The sequence below is a fragment of the Sycon ciliatum genome, chromosome 1, assembly GCF_964019385.1.
Source record: "Sycon ciliatum chromosome 1, ocSycCili1.1, whole genome shotgun sequence".
NCBI lineage: Eukaryota > Metazoa > Porifera > Calcarea > Leucosolenida > Sycettidae > Sycon > Sycon ciliatum.
The window spans coordinates 46,724,677-46,741,125 of record NC_088643.1 but is presented as its reverse complement, the minus strand read 5'-3'; the positions used below and the strand labels follow the sequence as shown (position 1 = coordinate 46,741,125).

Here is a 16,449-nt window from a genome sequence, read left to right as displayed (position 1 = left end):
GGCTACATACGTTAACAGAGCAACTTTAAACGGAGGCTCCTGGCTGAAATCAACCGTAACTGGGAGACTCGCAGCGGACGGAGATCGGCTAGCCAGGAAGCAAGCTCAGCGAGCAGCACAAGGACATCAACCACCCGCCAGCGGGCAACCGACACCTGCACTGGGCCTGAAGGCAGCGCTGTAGAGAAGTGCACCGGTGATGCCGTCGGAAGCGCTGCTACCGGTGCCAAGTCCGCCGCCGCCGCCATCCTTGCCAGGCCTGGCTGCTACCCTGATGCGGTCAGGCCGGCCATGTCCACTGCTTGTCCAAGCCAGCCAGCACAAGGTGACAGACAACGTAGTGGCAGCAGTTACGTAAACAGGTGTGCGCCTGGTTCCTGTGTGAGACCGGCTCGCCTTGAGTTGGATTTCACTCAGCACAACTGTACATCTCCATCGACTCACACAATACCGCCAGTGCAGATCTCTCAACATCGCCTCTCCTTGGTCTTGGTGTTTTGTCACACAAAGGCTAGGTCGTATGTATCGATGGAAGTCAAGCGTCGTGCGAAGAGCAAATCTCTTGTGTCTTTCCAAAGGCGGCCAATCTCAGCATACTTCGACTTGGAATCGATTTTCCATCCCTTCTCCATGGTGAAGTGGATAAGACGTATGTCAGATTTCTTACTCTGCCACAGAGACCTGTCCCATAACCAAGCTGCCAAGTTTGCATTATCCTCAAAAGCCAGTTTTGTCCACACATTCTTGTAAACTACGGACAGAAATCCTTGCTCAGACATTGTGGATCGATACTCAACATTGTCACTTTCCAGCAAGTTGAACAGACGGACAAACTCTGTTCGATTAGTCGGTATTACAGCAACACCCATATTGAATCCATCCACCCACTTGCCGTTGAATATATCCTGTGCTACAGCAAGTGGTTTATTCGAAGCCATACTAACCGGTGTGGCGAGCAGCCGCTCCAGTCTTCCCACAGCTAGCGTGTCGGCATCCATGTAAACGACACGTTTGTACTGCACCATGTTCCACATAAGAAGCTTGACAAACTGATCCTTGAAGCGAGCAAAATCGGACGGACGCGGCGGCGTAATAGGTGGCGCATGGCAGATACGCCAGCCAGTATCATGAAGTCGTCGCATGCAAAGCTTGTCACAGTCTGTACCTTCCAACACCATGAGTACACGCGGCACGCTCTTCGGAGCAAACCTTTCCAGTGACGTTCCCAAAACTTCCAGTCCTAGAATGTAATCTAGAAGCAGTGATGGTACAGATGCAGATAGAAGACTTACTATAGCCACCTCACCAGGGTTGTCAGGTGTATGGGGCGATGAGCGATCCTCTGTAAACCTGCACGTGTACTTTAGCAGCTGGTCAGAGCCATCTACTAGAGTGGGAAAATGCGGACCTCTCTCCCCTTTTGTCGTCGTCAACGTTCGGCTGTATCTAGTGGTGTAGAACGTTCCGACCAGTAGCACCAGTGCCAAGGGTGCAAGCCATGGTGCCTGCGATAGCGGATATATTCGCTTCATCATCGGCTAAGCAGTATACTCACGCGTGGCGAGCCAATAACGGAATGGCGATGAAGAAGCACCGGGAAGATTGATTCACCACTGACTTATTTTCCCATACCTTCAAGTTTACTTTCCTTCAAGTTTACTTTGCTTTTGCAGTTATTTGGGCAGTAGATCTACCCGTAGTCATTTTTTTAAAGCCCACATTTCCCGGTGGGAGACTATGGATGGTCGACCTACATGCTGTACAGCTTCATCACTGCAACTGATCTGGTTTCTCCTACTATTAACTAACTGTAACTTACAAGCCAACTAAGTTACTTGATTCCTGGTCACAACGGACACTCAGCGGCAATGATTAAAAAGGGGGGGGGGGGGGGCTTCGGACAGGTAGGAAGAGAGATAGGAAGAGAAGATTGTAACCAGGTAACTACAACAGTATAGTCCATTCATAACAAAGAAACTGACAGATATAGACTGATTAAATGAAGTGTTTAGTTTGTATAATATTAAAATTAAATAATGGTGGACCAAGTAATATCTACCGTACTCAGTACACAACTAATAATATTATTACTTCACAAGGTACATGATTGAACTCGTCAAAGAGTCGTCAAAATTTGACAAGGGAGTCGGTATTTTACGACTCCCTGGTGTACATGACTTGTAGATCTACTTTTGCGAATGCAAGAGATTCAAGAAAGTTAGTTTAGAATTGCAATAACACAAATAAAAGGCGAAGACGTGGAGCTGGAGAGTACATGTAGTTTGTAATCGTTTCACACCTCCAAGGCTCTCACAGGCATGGCGGATAAATTTGACAGTGCTTCTTCGGTGGTGGACTTGCTTGCCAAAGTCGAGATCGTCGCTGAGGACGTGCTGGCGACGAAGCAACAGGTAAACAGTTCTACATAATTGTACAAATAATAACATAATTGCTTCATCGTAAGTGCCGTCAGCTATGCGTAACATCCCACCAGATAGAGATACCGTAGTAGAGGATGCATGTAGTGCTTGAAGTTCGTCACGTAGTCTGCAGTACTATGTACATGCCGACCTCTCTCTACATTATTATGTACATGCCGCCCTCTCTCTACATGTACGTAGCGTGGTACTTTCTATGAAAGGAATCTATTAATTTTTTCCCCAGAACGTATCTATTATTTGCAACTTCAGTCCAAAGTTTTAAAAGTTGGAATTATAGCCAGCGAACGACACGACTGGCCAGAGGCACCACTGCAGATTATACATAGAACATTTTTTTCATGGGAAGAATCTTGAGATTCCTGATCCATATTTGAACTTGAAGTCATGAGGCCACAACGTTGATATACAATCGTCTCCAGCCATGTAGGCAGTGCATGACTGTATTATAATAATTAATTGTATGCAGAGCGGTGGCACACAAGTGGTTAATGTATACACGAATGGGGAGTTTAGTGTGGTGGTGGAGAGACCGTCGTAGATGTGTGGACAGGATGGTTTGTGTTCCAATGGAGTGCAATAATCAATAATACTATAATAGTAAGAAGGGGAGGGGGCACATTTTCACGGGGGGGGGGGGGGGGGGGGGGGGGCGCTGCGCCCCTCTACCCTCCTTTGGCTAGGACCCTGACATAGAGGCACATGCATGTTGGCCCACCCATCCACAAGCAACAGAAGCACATTGTAGGTACGTAGGTAGGTTAGGTTTCAACGTTCAAATGAACCCACATGGTATGTGTTATGTAACGTTCTTGTACTCGGCTGTGTGTGAAAGCAAAATGGATTCATGTGTCGAGTGTACTTCACACAATCACAGTGCATGGCCTGAACTCGCAGTACAAGAAGTACATGATTGTACATGCACCCCTTTGCATTTATACAATGTATTGTCATACATATGTGCAAGTTGAAAAATTACTACTCTCACTGGCATTGTGTGCAGCTACCTGTATTACGTCATCAGCTGATCATCGGCTCATACATAACTAGGTACCTCGGATGTGGTTTTGATCTTGTATTTTCCTCCCTAAGAGTAAGAAGACTACATTGTACCTGTGACATGTATGGTCGATATGCTCCTTATTAGAACCTGCTCCATTGTTATGTGCACAGGTTGTTGATTTAGACCGCAGGCGGCAGAGCACCCGGGAAGCGCTGCGCGTCACCTTGAAATCGCTGCATGCTGAGGACGAACAACGTGCCCAGGGTAAGTAGAGTTGATTTTTTGGACAGTTGCGCCCATGCCCTACTGTCTGATCGGCAGCACGTCGCAAGATAGCGTATGCGTGGTATTATGACGGTGAATTACGTTACTCAGACGAGAGAAAAATAAGCCGTCAATCCTGCGCAACATGAACCCTCGCAGTAGCAGTTGTTGTCATTTTGCTGTTGCTATTCACGACTGTTATCCTTGCCATCTACTGCAGTTCAAAAATCATGGATTTGCCTTGGCAACATGTTTATGAAGCTCCCCACGAAGCAAGTCAAGACGATGCTAGATACCGGTATGTACTATGCAGTGGGATATTGTGCCAGCTACTGGTGCTGCATTTAGGCGTTTAGCCCTAGTCTAACCCCAGGTTGTGTGTGTGTGTGTGTGTGTGTGCGTGCGTGCAAGTGTGCTGTGTGTGCTTGTGTTTGTGCAAGTCTGTGTGCTTGTGCATGTCTGTGTGGAAGTGCCTGTGTGTGTGTGTGTGTGTGTGTGTGTGTGTGTGTGTGTGTGTGTGTGTGTGTGTCTGTGTGTGTCTAAAAGTAAGTCTGCGTGAAAAATATGAAAATTGAAGAATAGAACTTCACTGGCCCGAAAAGCCACTTCAATCCGGTGTGCGGTGAAAGACCAAGCTAAAGTAAGGGTGCTATCTCCAAGTTTGAAACACTTTTGGCGCTCGAAGAGCTTGGAGAGCTTTGGAGAATCTCCTAAACTTCAGTGAGAGGATATGATAATTTGGCCGAGATGGTACGCCTTGGTGGGGTATTATGGTACAGTACTGGTACATGGATTCCCGTGTGATTTCTTTGCTTCGAGGAGAGTACACCCAGCCACAGCTAACTTTGCTTTGATGGATTGTCAATATAGGGCTTGTGTTTGTATGTGTGTGAACGTGTTTATCTATATTTCCATGTGTGCTGCTTTTTTTCTTGTTACTATTTTTGCACATCTGCAACCAAGCAGATCAGAAACGGCTTGGCGAGGAGATTGATAGTGTTCGCGGCACTCTGAAAGGCAAGGTTGCAACACTGCGAGAACTTCAGGGTAAGCTGAGCCAGCAGTAGCAATACTGATCAGTTGTGTCCCAAATGTTTATATCACTGATGATCGGGTGGCCCCTCGTTGGGTAGGCGGCAAGGGGGATCTTCTCTGACAGTGACACTGGGTGTACCATGATGGACGGTGCCCAGGGGGACTACATGCAGTACATGACTAATGTCTATTCCACTTTAGCACTGATGCACGGTGAATGGTCCTGCTGGTATAATGCCTATTGAACACTTGCTGGTCATGGAGCTCTTCCTCTGCATTCAACCTAAAAAGCAGACCCTAACAGCAGAGCCCGACCGATGACCAGCCAGTGTAATCGAGGCTTGCTGGGATATGCCAGGACTAGCCTGTAGGAGACTGGCTGGAGCCTGGAACCTCAGACAGAGGAAAACACAAACAGGCGCCGTGCAGGCAACGCTTTTTGTTGTTGAAGTGCAGTAAATATAACAAGTGTTGCAGGCATCTGGTAGTCACAGCATTAAAAGCCATAGGCATGTATTTCCACTACTGTTGTGGTATATGCATCAATGTGCAAACATCTTGGAAGCGCACCTTAGTATGTTGGTTCGGCTGAACCGCTCTATTGGCACTGTGTACCGAGTCAACTATGAGCAGGCCGTTGAGTGGCACATTGTCCAACGCAATGCAGAGCAGTGTGTGACTGGCCTGAGCTCGCCTCCTTCAAGGCTCAAGCCTCGATCTTGCTTCAGGGTGGAATGCTGTGACTGCTGCGCTAGGCTGGAATTGCCGTGTAGTTTTTGCTGGAGCCAGAAATATCTTCTCCAGATGCTGTGCTGTGTTGTGGTGTGGTGTAAGCCATTGTGTTTGTCAGCGCTGTGCAGTACACTTGTAGCTGTTATCGGTCGGTGTGACTTTGACCACAGGAATGTCTTTGTAACTCTCAATGCTCTGTGTGGATGTGTGCATGCATGCGTGAGTGTGTGTGTGTGTGCGTGTATATGTGTGTGTGCGTGTGTGTGTGTGTGTGTGTGTGTGTGTGTGTGTGTGTGCACCACCAGTGTCTGTTCAATTGTTCATGTGTGTCACACGAACGGCCTTTTGCCTTAGGACTGTCCGTGTGGCGGTTTTTAAAGTGACTTTGGGTGTTCATAACGGTACCGCACTGTTATGGCTTCGCTTGTTGACCTGTGACTGGGCTTCAGCTGGCTCATTCAGCACTGTGTCACCATGCGTGTTTGTCTGATGTGCATGAGGGCCACTACAGCTCCCACCGCATAATGCTGCAACATCATCTGTGTGCGCTGGGGAGGGAGAAGGGTGTGTGTTGTTTCCGCTTGTATAATTATACTGTGTTTGCGTGTACTAGGCATGTGTGCTCTATTGCTCACCGTCCCTTTCCACTGTTGTTGGAGTTTCCTCCCTTCTTGCTTTCGCTCTGGTGGCTCTGCTAACAGAGCAGACTAAGCCTTCTGTGCATGGTAACTGCTAGCCATAATTGTTGCCCAAGCGGTCATCCATAGCGTGCGTAATGCTACGTTCTATCACACAATGGGCTCGTGCAGATGCCGCCGATACTTGGTTGCACAGTGGAACAGTGGCAAGCCTGCCAATCGAACTGGCAGTGTACATGTATTGGTTGGGTCTCCAGTTCCGGCTACTAGTACTTCCAGTCACCTTGCTGCACTCTTTCACTTCTAACAGTGCCCTTTTGCTCACTAACTTACATTGGTAGTGGATCCTTGCCATAGGACTGCACAGGGCTGTGTACTGTACGACGTGTGTGCAAGTACATATCCATCTAAACGTATACATGTAGTTATGACATACTTGTTTGTTTGTGTTGGTGTTCTTGCTGCAGGTCAACCAGCATTGAAGGGGTACGACCTGAACCCAATGGGATCCGATGAACTATTTGCCGCCACTGGACAGCGTAGCTGATGTTCTACTGATATGGCAAGCCGGTCTTGATGATTTCGTCTTGATCATTCCGCCCTTGCCTGGCAGCACTCGTAGAGTTGAACTGCCACGCCAGCAATCTGGCCATTGTGTTGGCACTGCGACGGCGCCTTCGGCAAGATACCCTGGGCCCTGTGGCTCTTCTTGCTGCACATAAACACCCTGGTGTGAAGGTGTGCGCGTATCAATTGGCTGCTTGCACGGGTCACCTGGCTGTAGTGCTGCTACCACCATTGCTCTATTCCTCAGCTCCTTGACTGCTACTGCTGCTGTACATGTATGGCGCAGCATACATGTACAGCAGTTGGTCATACATGCACAACATACGACTAAGCCACCAGGCGAGCTCCATATTGCAGCTGCCCTTGGATATTCTAGCAGTGTATGTAGTCCAGCCTGTCACTGGATCTTCTCAGGGAAGTTTCCCCCGTCAGCAAGCGAATGGGCCTTCGGCTGCTGCTACTGCAGCCGATGGTGGTGCGTGTGCAATTTCCATCTCTGTTGATCAGCGTTTACTGCATCGTAGCGTTTAGATGTGAAGCGGGGGTAGAAGAGCCTGTGTTTTCCACAGCACTGCACGGGCAGTAGTTGCCTGCTCCTGTACTAAATCTGTATAGACTCCACCGCGCTGGAAGTCGCGGCGCCTACTCTGTATAGACTCCGGACACAAGTCCTCCGTCAGTATCACCCTGAGCGTCTGAAATCTAAAACGCTGCATATTGTTTTCGCGTTGAGATGAGGCGTTTCAGTACAATTACTTCAATTATATTGGTTACTTTTTATCTCTCCCTGACCTTTCTTTTTTGTACGTTTCTTGTGTCCTAGCCAAAGAATGTTTTTTTGTTGATGCTGTCCAGAGTCGGCCAATTGTCAGATTTTGCGCTTTGTGTTGATGATTATGAGCAGGAGAGCTTATTCTGAAGAACACTAACTGAATATTCATCTCTCTCTCTCTCTGTTTGTTGTAGGCACTGAGAGTCTGGGTTTGCAGGCACAACTGGCTACGTGGCCAGTACATATCACGACCGTGTCCACGACTAACAAGGCGTTGCTTTCCTGTATCTGATGTGGCTAACTGGGGGACATGGTTAGTTGTGAGTCATGTCACTCACCTCTGTAGTTTATTTATGCCTCAGTTAGGCCAGCAAAGTGAAGGTCTATGAGCTAGCTCATTCATTCTTGTCGCAGCCGGAAGTTCAGCATGAAACCCTGGAGGTGTACACAGTCTCTGCAGCGGCCTACCAGGCCATTGTCCTTAACACACACATACAAGGCATGGAATGACAAGGAGATGGTGGCTATGGTGTGCAATGAGTTGTCCACACCCATTGGGGTTTCTTGTACTACCGTAAAGTCTTGTATAAAAGCCGCGGCTTCTATGACTTTCTTGGTGAAATTTTGCAGGCTTCTATATGAGACAGGCTTCTAATCTATACAAGACGGGTATTTCTATGAATGTCGACACTAAAACCAGGCTTATGTGTGATTTTGATGGGCCCAAAATTGCGGCTTCTATTCGATGGCGGCTTCTATTCAAGTGCGGCTTTTATACAAGACTTTACGGTATCTTCACTGTGCCACTGAAACTGTTCAATGCCATGTCTCAGTGTTACCAAGAGTACATAACCCAGGGGGTTATGTACTCTTGGTGGTACCATGATGATTGCATGCCCTGTATACTATAGACAAATAAAAAAAGCAACAACCCTTTGTCACAGCACATTCATGGACACTTTGGCAACTCTTTGATTCAATGTGAAGTAGAGAAAACAGCAACTTTCGGCTTGCAGACTCTCAGAGTCACTCCAACATTGTACGTATTGTAAATTGGATAAATTATTTTCCCGTGAAACCCCTCTCCCGGTGAGCCGGAAGTTTGCGGAGATGCAGCTGTCAGCTCACCTGGTAATTCACTGTAGGTGTCACAGTGCCAGTTCAGATCTGCTCACGCCTTTGGGAGTTAACATCATGATCTTGCCATATGCCACACTGTTGCTTTACTGTTCTACCCACTGAGCTTAGGCAGCCTGACTTGAGCAAACCGTCACTTCCTCCCTAACTAGGAAACAGCCATTTTCTATGTCAGCTACCCTGCGATGTGAACGAGCAAAGTTGATTGTGAAGCCTCATTTTCCAAGTCAAGTTTTCTTGTCACCGCCCAACCAGCCTTAGTCAATTGTTGTGTCTCATTCTGTGTGTGGAACTCTGAAACAGGAAGTTAACTGAGAAACAGCACAAGAAAAGTGATCACTCTCCGGCAACAGCGGTCAACGAGTGTGACACCTAGGGTCTAGTTGTGTGGCTACTGCTACAAGTACAACATGACAGCACAGCGGCGGCTGTGCTCAGTCAAACTACAATGTACAGTCGTGTAGGTGTAGTTGTAGCACAAGGTGGTGTGCAGAGCGCCACTTGCAGCATGATCAGTGTCGTTGTGGAATTGGCCGCCGTTTAGCCTTGTGAATTGCCGTGTGTCTGTTCTTGCCTGTCTGCATACCACTCTGACATGCGGTTGTGTAACCGTGATCCACCAAAACTGGACCACTACAATAGTAACTCTACTTGTAGTCAGAACTAGGAATTACATACACCCACTGGGCCAGTTCCGCGATCACATTACAAAAACACCCTAACCCGAACTGGTATTTTGGCCCAGTTGGCCAATTGCCAGGAATTCCCTGCTCTTCTGACATTTCTAGAAGAAGGCACCGTCCTTTGTTAGTTGATTGTCGCTGTTTCTTCGTGCAACATAATTATATAGACATTAGTATCACATTACCACGTACTCTTGATATGAAACATAGAACAGACATACCCGCATATACACACATGCACATACACAGACAATATTACAATGCCCTCTGCTGATAACTGCAGGTTCAGGAAGGACCAGCAGCGTTTCAGTCATGGAGAGGAAAAGGGAGGAGAGTGAGGTCCTGCTGAGCTCGCGTAAGGTACTATCTGGGTCACAGTGGCAGACGAAGTCCCAAGACACAGGGTTAGATGGCTGGATGGTGTTGCATGGACACACACGCACATACGCGCGCACACGCACACCGCACACACACACACACACGCACACACACACACACAGTAAGACACACACACCCCTGTGTCCGAGCGTGCGAGACAAAATACAAAAGTAGACAAATCACTGGCGGACGTACGGTAATGCAACCCCACATAAATGTTCCATGCATTGATTGGAAGCCAGTAATTCTTCACATGCGCTCTAGCTGGCGATTACAGCAGAGATTCATTTCGGTCACAGATCTACTGAACCCATGCATTATTAGAATAGCACCATGGAGTGAGTACACTACTTCGAAGTAGGATGAGCTGGCGTGCTTGCTTGCCTTGCTTTCCAACTGACTACAGATCTCAGGCTGTTTGTCTGTAGTAGGCCAGATCAAAGATGAGCACATGTGCATGTGCAGGGCCAGGGAGGAGGAGGGGCACTGAATAAAACAAAGAAAAAACAAGAAAAAGGAGGACAGTCTAGTCGCCAGTGCACTAGTGTTTAGCTTGTGCAATATAATCACTAATTAATTATTTATAGTTTACTATGCCTACACTACAGTGTACTCAGTCTTCTGCATGCATGACACCTCCTGTCTTAGTACAAAATACATGTATGCAGATAGTACTCATGGAGAGGGGGGGGGGGGGGGGAGCATGAGCATGACTGGTTTTAACAACACTGATCACCTCCTTTGTTCAAGTGGGGCGTGAGGCATTGCCCGGTACAGGGTACACACGCCAAGAAAAAATGTTTTCATTCAGGGTGCCAATCATTTTTAGCTTTCGTACACGGCATGGGTTGATTAGTGTTTCCTTTGTTTGCCCTAACGGCAGCTGACCAGTCCTAGTGACTAGTGTAGGTGTGCTAATTTTGGTGCCCGGCAAGTGCTGGGCGGCTAGAGTGCCACAGTGCATCCAACTGTGAGCTTGAATAAGTGAAACGGTGTATTGGCAACATCATTGTAGACATGGTACATGTATATGCAATTATTATGTCTGTGTTAGCTTAGCTACTGTGAACATGAAGCTGCAAGTGCACTGCAGTGGCCCTCACGTGTACTGTTCAAGTAAAGTCGATTTTATAACACAACTCTGTCCTGAGCCACGTTGACTCGTCATCAGGAGTTCATCTCTAGTCTAGTGACTACTGAATTCTCTCTTGTAGGGGGCGTTGGAATTGTCACTCTTTCACTTTTCAACGAGTTTCGTTTTTCTGAGGAGGTGGCTTATTGGCCTCTTCAGAAAACGAAAGTCTCCTAAAACCTCCTGGAAGCTCCACAACCTCATCCGATGGGAGAGGTGGGATCAATTTGAAAGAGCTTGGAATGTTCCCGGCGAAAACTGCTTTTTGTATGCATTTCCCGTAGAACCTACGGCAAAATTTGCACGTATCGGATAAGGGAAGCCCATAATCACGTGGGAAGCACGCTTGGAAAATCTCTTTGCTATGACAATTCCAAAGGAAATGGTGCGGAGGCTGGAAGCAGCCATTCTATTGAGATACACTTCAAAAATGTGTTTCTCGAAAAGGTAATATTATGGGGACATTTCAAACACATCCTAAGTCATGAGGTTTCGTCAATGTATGTATTATATTTGGATGACTTACCCACGTGCAGAAGATGTTCAGTCCGGTGGGTCTGCAATGGTACGTCTCGGAAGACCTACACGTATTTACCAATGCAGTCACACGCATACATTCTTCTGGTACAGCAAGCCCCACTACTTGCACTCAGTTGCAACTTGAAGACGTGCTGCAATTGTCAATACTATCCATTTCACCAGAGCAGCAGGTGTTCAGTGTCATAGCACTTTGAAGCAACTCAGTGGTTTCATTGTGATGGCGCTGACAATGTCAGTTTGACTCAGTGAACACCTGATGCAGCCCGGCGCACATGGGATGATAGATGTAATGATTATGTGCACTTCAGAAGTACAGTTGTGAGACTGTCGGACCCCTCCTTGTATTTCTCTCCACCTGTGTCCCTGCTGCATGTATGGTCTGATTTGCTAGCGTCAGTGGGAAAGTGACATCCTCACACAGCCTCAAGTGACCTTTTTAAGTCAGTTATCTGAACACCTACTCCTTGGGACCACTAGCTACTAGTAGTACTAGTAGTCCCTGTTCGGATACAGTGCAGTGGCCAAAAGTGTATAATAATATTATTATTCTGTGAGTGATTCTGGGGTAGGGTAATTGAAGCTTTGTTATACCGGAGTCAGTATTGCATTCTCAATGAGGTTTTGATGGTGACACTGTTACGCATACATCATTGTTGTACTTATCGTACCACTGACTCTAAGCCTCTTAGTCTTAGTACAATGCTATAGATCATTGCAATTCCGCTGCATGGTGCATGATTGGAGTAAGTCTGTTCTGTTGTGGATCATAGTACATGTATTGGCATACATGATTTGTGACTGTCACACAGTCCACTCACCTGACATAGACAGCATATTGTAGTCTGAGATTTGCAGCAGACTTTGTACTCTTGAGTGTACCAGTGTGTACGTACTGAGTCTGTACATAGTCATATCAATTATCACTGGTTGAGTGGACAGTGCCAGCACATGGCAGAGTATTGGCTTTCATCGTCGTTCCTCGTAACAATCATGATGTCCTCTCTGCCCGCTCAGTTCGATTTCCTTTCTCACGTCAAGCGGTGACTATGAGGAACAGTCATATACATGTACAATAGCGTCGTGAGAATGCCCTCAGGCTGAGAGTGAGAGCTGCTGGCCATGATGATCATGATGATCACGATATTCACGATAATCAGGATGGAGTGTCAATCTTGAGCCAGTCCGCTAAGTCCTGGCATTGTCATTTCAGTCTTCGATACAAAATTTAATACTGTAACGCAGGCTGTAGGCTGTAGCGCGGGCAGGTGAAGACCGAAGTATCAGTAACAGTTCCGGTTGAGACCGTTTACTTTTAAAGCCCATCTAGAGGAGAATGTGATTGTGAGTCGCCGGAGCTAATCCGGGAGTCCCTCAGCTGTCGAAAGCTTGATTGACAGGCCTGCAGTCTAACCAGGGATCAAGCTAGAATGATGAGTTATTTGCAAACTACTCACTTACCAGCGTTAATTGAGTCGCTGCAGTTGTCAATAGTTCAGCTAACTGCCGCATTGCCATCGGCACCGTAGATCTACACGTGCGGTATTATACAGTGATACTCGGACCGTCCGACCTGCTCTGATTTGTGGTGAACTAGTTACTTCGGCCAAGAAAAAAAGCCACAATGAAAGTGTAATGTCATTACAAGTACGACATTAGACAAAGTATGATGACACTTTCACAGTGCATGACAGTGTACTGATGTCCTAGTAGCCTAAGAAAGTACAGCAGTAGGCTATGCAGTAACTATGGTAACTCCGCTCCGGGTACGGGTACAGATATCCGCAGGCCAGGAGAACCAAACCGCCCCTCCAGTTCCAAATCTTCCCTCTGCGGCCCTACTTCTCCCAATGGCGAGCACACATCAGCGCACGGGTTGACAGACATGATATGCAGTGCAAAGCAAATGAATATGTGCCAGTGGTGTCAATTGCAGTGAGTCGATATCATTGGTTTCGTCGCAATGATTTCTAGTGAACGACTCCCCCGTGCGCGTGGGGGGCTTGGCTCGCCAAGTGTTTCCTCAGCCAATTGCGTGTTGATAGCTTTACGGTCTCACATTGGCCAAGCAATGCATGCACTGATTCAGCCGCTCCTCTCGTTCTGTGAACATGATGCCTGGTACTACTACTCAGTACTAGTAGTAGTGTGGGTCAACGAGTTGTCTCCGTAACCATTGCTCTCACGATCGCAGGGAGATTTTCTGTCACTCTACGACGCAGGGCAACCCCTATTCCTAACCGTGGCGTAGGGCGTAATCATGGTAATGCAGACACGTGCATAGCAGCCAGTCATTTCTCTCTGTCAGGTCTCTGTTGTTGGCTTCCCATTTGCGAGGAAGAGCATGCGGTCGTTGAAGAGCCCCTGTTACAGACAGGGCCAAGTCACGAGAGGCAATTCTTGACCGGTGGGCTCGTTCACTGGACGGCATCCGTATCGATTAGAGAGTGGAATACACACAGTGTGTTTGCTCGATTGCTGCTCTCCTGTATGCCTGCCAGAAACGGAGAGCCGCCGAGTCTTCCGCAGGTTCTGCTTCCGCGGTGCGACTTGCTCGTCCATGTTGGGCTGCCTTTGGTAGAAAGTGCAGAGACGGCAGGACGGAGAGCATAACTAACTTGTTTATACGGAGAAAATTGTTGTCGTGGCTGGTCAGGCTGCACTGAACTCACCAGTGCAGTGCACTGCATCCAGCTTGAATTTTTCCCCGTGCGCGTCGTTGAACCACACTGACTGAACTAGCCGAAATCTCTGCTGAACTGAAGAGCTCTGGCAGTCCCACCGTGCTCGCGTGCCAGCCAGCGGGATGCTGCAGTAGACGTCCACTTGACTTACACCTCTCGCCGTGCACCCACGATGTGTTGCAGTTTTCCAGCATCGGCGAACGCTGCAGATATTGTCAATAATGCCTCGCTAGGTTTTTGTCCATCGGGGCAAAAGACACAGAAGACCGCCACAGTGTTACACGGTGTCAGGGCCAATCTAGTGGTTCTTCAAATATCTAGTGTGTAGAAATCTGTCCCTCCTATCCTCCTTCTTCATGTTTTCTACTGCTTGCTGTCGTGAAGGCCAAGTACCTGCTTGGTGCTAGGCCTAGGCTAGGGTCGGTAGGGAGTAGGGTTGGTGCAGATCTACCACACAGTCAGTACATACAGCGCCGGATCATGGACATGGATCAGGAGCGTTGATCAGTCAGCGCTTCACGAAAAGACATCGTGCGCTTTGCGGCTAGCAGCCCACACGTCACCTGGTCACGTCCCGTTCGCACAGTGCAGTGCATGCACCCTCCACTTGCCTCCAGAGTAAGGTGTCAGCAAAAGGAGAGATGGGCTTGTGCGCTCGTGGTTCTTCGTGTGTGGGTTTGTAATCAGACTGTGTGGACTTCATATCAGCGTGGCCTGCCGTCATCCTCCGTAACCTCACGGAACGCAGCGAGACACGGCCGATCGGCAAACAGCGGTTTCGTTGTGCTCTTTTCCCTCGCTCGATTGCAGTACGACTGCTAGTATCTCAGCCTGCTGTAGTATTGTTCAGTGCTGTGCGCCGGACGAATGCGTGGACGAGATTGCAAGGTATGCTTGTCCAGTTATACAAGAGGCTATCGTGTGACTTTGAAATATTGAGAGGAAATCTTTCCTGTTCGTAACCTTCATCCCTAGTGCTGTTTCACTTGATCGTTGAGATACATATCACAGCTTTGAGTCGGAAAAATCGAGATTCGTAGCAAGATTTCTGGCTGAGCGGGAAAGGAAGGAGTCAGATTGGAAGCAGTGCGCTGCAGCGGATGCGGCAGAGATCGACGCGGAGTGGAAGGTGAACGGTGCCAGGTATGTCATGGTTTCCGTGCACGCGCGATTTTAAGTCTGCGCGTGTGTGTGTTCGTGTGTTCGTGTGTGTGTGCGTGGGATTGGTTGTGTGCATGTTTGCATGCATGATGTGGAGTAGTAAAAGTCGCTATAGCTGTCGTGGCCCCGCACCAGCCGGCTTCAAGACAATATTCAGTATTGAACAAGAACATGTCAAGTTTTTTTGTTGAAACTATGGACATGTGAACACATGCACAGACAGTCCTCATCATCAAAACCCGGATCATACTAATCCTTTGTCATGGGGAATGACGACCGGATTTGCGCTGGTACTTGCAATCCAGAAACAAACATGACATGATCCCAGGCCCTCTTACTAGTCTTAGTCTTCGTCTTAGAGATGTACCTAAAGTGGCATTACATGAAAATGCCCCCCCCCCCCCCAGATCACCGCTGCTGACTGTACAATCATGACCATGTAAATGTATTATCCAAGTAAGTTCTTCACTTCTTGATCCAGAGGCCGTAATGTCACAGTTCATGACTGTAGTAGTTGTTGTTGTTTTGCCAAGCACATTAGAGCATCGATTAGCCGAACCCTCCGAGGCAGACGCCGTTCAGAAGGCGGTCGGACAAGGGAAAGGTGTTCGGATAATGAGAAAGTCGGCTTGGTGAAAATGGCTCATACATGCTTGTAGTACACGGTCACATCATCTAAAACACATACGAGATCATGTACTATAGCACTGCCGGGTGGCGAAGAACTGGGGTGGGGTTAGCATCCTCGCGGCCTAGGCTGCAGGCGCGTGCCCCGTATGGGTTCCTGGGTGCCCGGAACCCCCCCCCCCCTTTTCGCTCAGAATGCAGGATTTTGCTTCATTTTTGAAAATGTTCCCGGGGAGGCCCCCGGAACCCGGAACCCCCCTTGAAGGGCACCGGCGCACGCGCCTGGGCTGCTCTAATTTTCATGTACCACAGTCAATACACAGTCCCAGTCACCGTGTATACATTGGTCTGCCGTGCTTGATGAGATTCTAGCCTGTTTGTTCTTCGGCGCCTGACAATACTATAGTAGTTCTGCCATGCACTGATGGGCATGTATGCAGTGTCCCAGCCGTTCAGGATAATCCGACGATCGTCTGGATAGTCAATGTCCGGATAATTATAACAACTTTATTAGGATGACCCAAAGGCTGACCGCCTATAGTGGGGTCCGTCGCATTGAAGGATGATGGCACAAGAGAGTACTAATCATTGCTCTACTGTAATGTTTTGAGGAATAAATCTGAATATGCTAGCAATGGAACGGGAACCTAGCAGAAATTGG

General features: G+C 48.0%; 3 protein-coding genes across 4 annotated transcripts in view; 2 read left to right on the top strand and 1 right to left on the bottom strand.

The window, feature by feature from the left end:
• Positions 1-500: 500 nt before the first annotated feature.
• LOC135804889 (uncharacterized) lies at positions 501-1,535 on the bottom strand. The gene has a single exon (XM_065318863.1). It carries the CDS (start codon positions 1,533-1,535, stop codon positions 501-503), a length of 1,035 nt encoding a protein of 344 aa, XP_065174935.1.
• A 691-nt stretch (positions 1,536-2,226) lies between these two features.
• On the top strand, positions 2,227-9,599 carry LOC135829107 (p53 and DNA damage-regulated protein 1-like). Its single transcript, XM_065341517.1, has 6 exons — positions 2,227-2,411; positions 3,612-3,705; positions 3,926-4,003; positions 4,672-4,752; positions 6,578-7,762; positions 8,890-9,599. Exons 1-5 carry the CDS (start codon positions 2,319-2,321, stop codon positions 6,655-6,657), a joined length of 426 nt encoding a protein of 141 aa, XP_065197589.1. The 5' UTR covers positions 2,227-2,318; the 3' UTR covers positions 6,658-7,762; positions 8,890-9,599.
• A 4,230-nt stretch (positions 9,600-13,829) lies between these two features.
• Positions 13,830-16,449, top strand: part of LOC135829083 (microtubule-associated serine/threonine-protein kinase 2-like) — a 51,464-nt gene continuing 48,844 nt past the window's right edge. The window contains exon 1 of one of the 2 annotated variants that reach the window (XM_065341497.1): positions 13,830-14,888. The gene's annotated coding sequence lies outside the window, so the exon portion shown is untranslated. Of the gene's footprint in view, positions 15,144-16,449 lie in introns of both variants that reach the window. The other variant, XM_065341491.1, reaches the window with a different exon arrangement.